The sequence below is a fragment of the Nematolebias whitei genome, chromosome 16 (assembly GCF_014905685.2).
Source record: "Nematolebias whitei isolate Nwh7 chromosome 16, NemWhi1, whole genome shotgun sequence".
Taxonomy (NCBI): domain Eukaryota; kingdom Metazoa; phylum Chordata; class Actinopteri; order Cyprinodontiformes; family Rivulidae; genus Nematolebias; species Nematolebias whitei.
In genome coordinates, this window is record NC_056513.1 from 1,029,401 (window position 1) to 1,037,164 (window position 7,764).

Sequence of the window (7,764 nt, forward strand, 5' to 3'; positions counted from 1 at the left end):
AAAGAAAACTTGGTTCTCCCAGAGTAAAGTACAGCCCTGGAAGCAACTGTGGACTTTTCCTGAAATAGCCTGTCAGAGCAGAGGCAGCCGAGTCTCCGTTACAACTGGTTACTGCATGGAAAAGGCTGTTTTTAAACCAGTTCTCCCACAACACCCATCCCTGTCTGAAGGCTTGGAGCTCTGTGGGAAAGCTCTGCACACATACTCCCTCTCTGTCTTTGACTCCAGATATATTATTTAAAATAGTCACATGCAAAAGAAAGCACCACATCTGTAGTGAAGCTTTAAAAGTGTCGCACATAAAGGATCAATACGTGCCTGAAGGGTTGAATGAAAAACGTTCACGTCTCGGAGGACAGCCTTCTGGTTGGCCTGTAATGTGTGTTTGTGTGTTCGTCGTATCTTATGACCCATTAAGCCTGCGTGCATCCATCAGCCGGGACGTTCTGCTCTTCTGCACTGATCATTGAACTTGTGTTTAGGACACTGACACATTCTGCAGCTCTCTTATGCCAACGCATTTTTAGATCTTTGTCTCCTGTTGCTGTTGTTCTTTTCTTAATTTAAAGTAGAACTTTATATTCAATGAATCCCAGAGGAAATCCATTTTGATGCACTGATCCAACATGAGCAACGTTCCTCAAATCCATTATCGAGGCTTTTAAAGGCGCTGAAGTTCTTCCAGCTTCAATCTTTCTCACACGAGTGCTCTCTCATGTCATTAACTGATAATAGCACAACATTCCTAACTTGCTTTGTTTTCTGGGATCCATTAGAACTCCCACTAATACGTTTTACAGCATCCCACCAAAATAGTACCATGAATGTGTTTACAGACCAAATTTGATCCGTGTTCTCTGGAAACGTTATAGATTTTTAAGATGCTACATGTTGATAGCTCTTTAAATGGCCTCAGTTTGGAGAAACAGGGTTTAGTTCTGATCAGGTTGATGAGCAACTGGCTAGTCAGAGCAAACCAAGACCAAAGTGGATTGCTGCCACAACGAAAGAAATCTGGGAATTTCTTGTCAGTTCATATGAATAAAACCTTGACATCACTGTTGTTGTTGTTTACATGGTCATAGCACTGAATCTGCACTACTCAAAGTACAGAATGATGTTCTTTTGTCCCTCGATGCCAAAAAACCTGTTCTGCTGGTGATGTTGGACCTCTCAGCAGCTTTTGATACTGTAGACCATCAGGTCCTGATCACTCGTTTGGCTCAGCAGGTTGGCCTTCAGGGAGTTGTGCTCGAGTGGTTTAAGTCCTATTTAACAGACAGAACTTTCTCTCATGAAAGGTGATCTGTCCTCTTCTTCAGTCTCTTTTTAGACCTCTGGCGTACCGCAGGGATCCATTCTGGGGCCTGTTCTCTTCTCACTTTACATGCTGCTGTTAGGACCCATCATTGCACGCCATAGTCTGTCTTTTCATCTGTATGCAGATGATGTACAAATCTATCTGCCGGTCACTCCCAGTCCCTCTCTCAGTTTAAACTCTATTGCCAGCTGCTTAAACGACATTAAGCACTGGCTGTCTCAGAATTTTCTTCACCTCAATAACGATAAAACTGAATGGATTTTATTTGGTGCTTCCAGTAATTCATGCAACATCTCTCCCAGTATAGGTTTTCCGCTCCCCCACGCCAACCAGGTGGTAAAAAATCTAGGAGTGGAGCTCGACTGTAACTTAAAGTTAGATAAACAGATCAGTTCTGTTGTGAAAACCAGCTTCTTTCAGCTCCGTCTGCTTTCCAAAGTAAAATCACTCCTTAGCCGTAGTGATCTGGAGAAGGCCATCCATGCCTTTGTGAGCTCTAGGCTTGATTACTGTAACGCCTTATATGTCGGTATTAATCAATCTTCTATCTCCAGTTTACAGCTTGTACAAAACTCTGCTGCTTGTTGACTAACACATGTAAATATGAACACATCACTCCTGTCCTTTCTTCTTTACACTGGTTCCCAGTTCAGTTTACAACACAGTTCAAGCTGCTGCTGTTTGTTTTAAAGCTTTGAATGGCCTTGCACCACCTTATATTTCAGAACTTTTGAAAGTCCACCAGCCCAGCAGAGCTTTACAATCTGCTGGTCAAAATCTGCTGGAGGTGCCTTGCTCAAGGTGCAAACAATGGGGGGACTGGTCCTTTTCTGTTGCAGGTCCAACAGCCTGGAATACTCTTCCCCATGAGCATCTCTGATCTGGTTCTGTTCAAAGCCAAACTGGAAACATACTTATTTAAAAGGGCTTTTAATGTTTAACTTTTAGTAGTTTAGTTTTTTTTTTTTTTTTTTAATCTCTTTTACCTTCTTTTATTCTTGCTGTGTTTTTAATGTGCACTGATTTATTGTGTCCTGTTTTTAATCTTGTTTTGTCTTGTGAAGCACCTTGGTCAATGCAAGGCGTTGTTGGAAGGTGCTATAGAAATAAAGTTTATTATTTTTATTTTTATTATTATATTGAATTCTTTGGTGATTTGTAATCCCTGTTAGCAGTTAATGCTAGTTAGCAGCTAGCAGTAGAACATGCAGTCTGGTGGACATCCTTCAGGATCATCATACATTTTCTAACATGAAAACTTTTTCTTTTGGCTGTTCCCTTTACAGGGGTCTCCACAGTGAGTCCTCCTCCACCTCTGTCCCCTGTGTCCTCTGTCCTCACTCCAACTACCTCCATGTCCTCTCTAACTGCATCCATATGTCTCCTCTTTGTCTTTTTCCTGCAGCTGCATTTCTAACATCCTTCTACCAATATACCCACTGTCTCTCCTCTGGACATGTCCAAACCACTGTCCCTCCTCTGGACATGTCCAAACCATCTCAGTGTGTCCTCTCTAACTTCATCTCCCAGTTCAACCTGTGCTGTACCTCTGATGATCTCATTCATAATCTTCTCCATCCTTGTCACTCCTAAGAACTTCACCTTTGTGACCTCAGCTCCTTCTAGCCTCACTGTTCCACCTCCTCCCTCTCACTCACACACATGGACTCTGTCTTACTACGGCTGACTTTCATTCCTCTTCTTTCAAGTGCATACCTCCACCTCTCCAAGTTCTCTTCCACCTGTTCCCTGTTCTCACCACAGATCACAACGTCATCTGCAAACATCATCGTCCACGGGGGTTCCTGCCTGACCTCATCTGTTAGTTGGTCCATCACCAGAGCAAACATGAAGGGGCTCGGAGCTGATCCTTGATGCACTCCCACCTCCACCTTGAAGCTATCTGTCACTCATACAGCACATCTCACCACTGTCCTGCTGTCCTCATACATGTCCTGCTGTCCTCATACATGTCCTGCTGTCCTCATACATGTCCTGTACCAGTCTAACATGTCCTGCTTAGGCATGTCGCGATAAACAATAAATCAATTAATCACATTATAAAAGAAAATTATCTACTTCATTTTCATTTATCGGCTTTATTGTTTCTTTGGGTCTGCACACCTTCTGTCGTCTGCGGTGAAAGAAGTAGCAGCATAACAGCTGAAGCAAAAAAAACATTAAAAAAAGCCGCAGCGAGCACTGCGTTCATTTAAAATAACCTTGTTCTGTATTTTTCCAAAATGATTTTGCTTAAACAGAAACAAAAAGGTGCTGTACCGGTCTGTCGTGGTGAAGAGAGAGCTGAGTCAAAAGTGAAAGCTCTCAATTTACCGATCGATCTACGTTCCTACCCTCATCTATGGTCACGAGCTTTGGGTTGTGACCGAAAGAACGAGATCTCTAATACAAGCGGCCAAAATGAGTTTTCTCCGCAGGGTGTCTGGGCTCTCCCTTAGAGACAGGGTGAGAAGCTCGGTCATCCGGGAGGGACTCAGAGTAGAGCCGCTGCTTCTCCACGTCGAGAGGAGCCAGTTGAGGTGGTTCTGGCATCTGGTTAGGATGCCTCCTGGACACTCAGGCATCTGGTTAGGATGCCTCCTGGACACTCAGGCTTCTGGTTAGGATGCCTCCTGGACGCCTCCCTGGTGAGGTGTTCCGGACACGTCCCACCGGGAGGAGACCCAGAGGAAGACCCAGGACACGCTGGAGGGACTATGTTTCTCGGCTGGCCTGGGAACGCCTCGGGATTCCCCCGGAGGAGCTGGCCCAAGTGGCTGGGGAGACGGAAGTCTGGGCCTCCCTACTTAGGCTGCTACCCCCGCGACCCGACCCCAGATAAGCAGAAGAAAATGGATGGATGAAGAAACAAAAACCGCCTCATTACGTGTCGGATCCTGTGCATTTCTGTCCAATTTACAGAGATGTCTATTCACATTAGATTAGTTTTATCTCTGGACCTCAAAGTTCAGCAACATATAGTCGGTAATGTGCGAGTAATTTGTACTTTACAAATTACTCACATGGCCGATTCGCACGGGATTAACAACACAGACACTCATCGTAATTATTACAAATAGCATGTGGTCCCTAATCCTGTGCGAACAGGGCTTAAGTCTAAAAAGCTGTTTTTCTCTGCAAAAAGAAGCTGAGAACTTGTTTACTGATTTTTATTAAAAGTTTTAAGTGACAAATGCTAAAGAGCTCAAACCACACCGAGCGTCCGCCATTTTGAGAACCAAAAAACAAGAACAAGAGACAGCCCATGTCATGTCAAAGGGCCTCCCTCCAATTTTTCTTAAAGAGACACGCTGCTCGCTCCCTCACTATCCATCCTTCGGTTCAAACGGTCTTATACTGCCATCCAGTGGTCAAAATTAGGTACTAAACAGAAATTAACCTACTTTTCTTCTTAAATTTGACAATAATTACTAATGTCAAATTTCAAACAATATTATCATTTATCTCAATAATTTCTGAGACAGTCGTCCAGCAAAATTTGTTATCATGACAGGCCTATTTGTAACCGTTATTTCAGTTATCACTACAGCTTGGTGGCTCCAACCTAACTGTCTTGTTTTCTTTCTTGGCAGCTAAAAGCTCCACTCCTGTTGGTGCTTAGGTGGTGTCCCATGGCGTCAGGGGAGCATCCAGACAGTGGTGACTGCACAGTTGACCATCTACATTCAGGAATGGAGGGTGCTTTTATTCCCAGCACCGTTAAAACCTGTCCCGTCCATAATCCAGATTCGACAAGAGGTTTTCAAAAAGGCATAAACCAGCATAATGACTATGTAGAGATCCCCGTACCGGAGTCCCAAGTGAACCTTTTGCCCTCAGAGTGGTGGAAGACAGTGATCGCTTTCTTTTATGCTGCTTTTAACTTGGTCCTGACGACCATCGTCATCACAATGGTGCACGAGAGGGTTCCTCCCAAAGAGAGCTACCCGCCTCTTCCTGATAAGTTCTTTGACTACATTGACAGAGTCCAGTGGGCGTTCACAGTCACCGAGATCAACGGCATAGTGTTGCTGACCATTTGGTTGATCCAGTTGCTCTTCTTTAAGTACAGGTAAGAACATCTGTTCTGCTTCTTACAAGACGTGCAAGTGCTTTCATTTCAGAGGAATGTGTTCACCTTCTGTAGTTTCTGTGCCATGATTTTACCACAGCTTTATCATTTGTGAAATGTGATGACGTTCAAACGTTTAATCTCAGTGCAGGAAAGATCAAGTTGGTCGGGATACAATCTGTCTTTGTGCAGGTGCATGACAGGAGAGAGTTTGACTTCTGTTTCCAGTTTACACAAAAGTTCAAGGAGTTCGTTTGGCTGCGATCAAACTGTTTATTTCTACAACGAGACTTCTCCGTACATTAAAGTCAACTTCACAAGTTGCATTTCCTGTGAAAATGGAGTGTGAATGCTCATTGCTGAAGAACTTGCTGGAAAAAACTGAAGTTAGTTAAAAACAGCTGAAATGTAGCTGAAATGAAACAAGCCTAAATTAGCAGAAGAAAGCAGAAAGAACATGTACTTACTGAATTAAGTTGAAATGAGCAGAAATGAACACAAAAGTTAGAAAACTAACTAAAAAGATGAAACTGGAAAAAAAGTAGCTGAAAAAACTCCCAGAAGGAAGCAAAAAAGCTGAAATGATCTTAAAATGCTAATAAAAGTAACTGAACAGTTAGGACAAGCATAAATTAGCAGAAAAAAGCAAAAAGAACATGTTGGCTGAAAGAAGCAGAAAGGAGCACAAAAAAGTGGAAATAAGCAAAAAAGAAACAGCATAAAAGTAGCTAAAAGGCAAAAAGAAGCTTAAATTAGCTGAGGGTTGTGGAGAGAGCACATTTTTGCTGAATTAGGCTGAAAAAAGTTAAACTGGGTGCCAAAAATGTGGAATTAGCTGAAAAAATCTAAAAGTAGCATAAAAAAACTAAATAGTATCTGAAATAGCAGAAACGCTGAAACTAGTGGAAAAAATCTGAAAGGAGCACAACAAGCTGAAATTAGAAGAAAGAAGTTAGAAGAAGCACAAAACAGCTGAAAAAACAGCTGAAATTAGCCGAAAAAAGTTTAAATTTTCAGCAGGAAGCTGAAAGAAGCTGAAGCAGAACAAAATGTGAAAGGAGCAGTAAAAGGTTGTAAACACATCTAAAGATGTGAAAGATGTAAAATGAGCTAAGTTCATTTTCTATGAGAACAAAATGTCAGAAAAGGCTAAATATTTCAAAAAGCTAAAGTTGCACCAACACCAAAAGTCACAGCAGGATTGTCCTGAAAGAGCCGAACGTTTTGATTCATGATTTGATGAAATAAAACTGCCGGACGAGAATCCAGCTGAAAAATGTACAGAAGAAAAATGGATGACATGATTGTGTGAACGCTTCATGAACAGACACACAACAATATGAACAGACAAACAACAACATGAACAGACACACAACAATATGAACAGACACACAACAATATGAACAGGCACACAACAATATGAACAGGCACACAACAACATGAACAGAAACACAACAATATGAACAGACACACAACAATATGAACAGACACACAACAATATGAACAGACACAAAAACAATATGAACAGGCACACAACATGAACAGGCACACAACAGTATGAACAGACACACAACAATATTAACAGACACACAACAATATTAACAGACACACAACAGTATGAACAGACACACAACAATATTAACAGACACACAACAATATGAACAGGCACACAACAATAGAGCAGCCAATAAAATGAGACATTCACTTAGAATTTATTTTTAATGTTTCCACTTTTGTCATCCAAGTCTTCGTTTGGTCATGTCTGTTGCATCATGTCTAACAACAGGTAAGCAACATGTGATTAGTTTTTGTAGCTAAACTGATTCAAGTTGGGCAAAAAGTTGATCAAAACCGGTTCAGGTCCAGTTCTCAGTATTTTCTATATTTAAAACATATTTGGTGTCCCTCAGTGATGACAGCAGAGTTCAGCAGAGTCCAGCAACGTTCAGCAGAGTTTAGCAGAATTCAACAGAGTTCAGCAGCGTTCAGCAGAATTCAGCAGCGTTCAGTAGGGTTCAGCAGAGTTTAGCATCATTCAGCAGCGTTCAGTATGGTTCAGCAGAGTTCAGCAGAGTTCAACAGAGTTCAACAGCATTCAGCAGAGTTCAGCAGTGTTCAGTAGGGTTCAGCAGAGTTTAGCATCATTCAGCAGCATTCAGTATGGTTCAGCAGCGTTCAGTATGGTTCAGCAGTGTTCAGCAGCATTCAGTATGGTTCAACAGAGTTTAGCATCATTCAGCAGTGTTCAGTATGGTTCAGCAGAGTTCAGCAGCGTTCAGTAGAGTTCAGTAGGGTTCAGTAGTGTTCAGCAGAGTTTAGCATCATTCAGCAGCGTTCAGCAGCGTTCAGCAGCGTTCAGCAGCGTTCAGCA

General features: G+C 42.2%; 1 protein-coding gene across 1 annotated transcript in view; it reads left to right on the forward strand.

The window, feature by feature from the left end:
* Positions 1–4,953: 4,953 nt before the first annotated feature.
* Positions 4,954–7,764, forward strand: part of sgms2a (sphingomyelin synthase 2a) — a 6,620-nt gene continuing 3,809 nt past the window's right edge. Inside the window, exon 1 of the mRNA XM_037690031.1 lies at positions 4,954–5,393. Coding sequence (XP_037545959.1) covers positions 4,954–5,393 — 440 coding nt within the window. The remainder of the gene's footprint in view (positions 5,394–7,764) is intronic.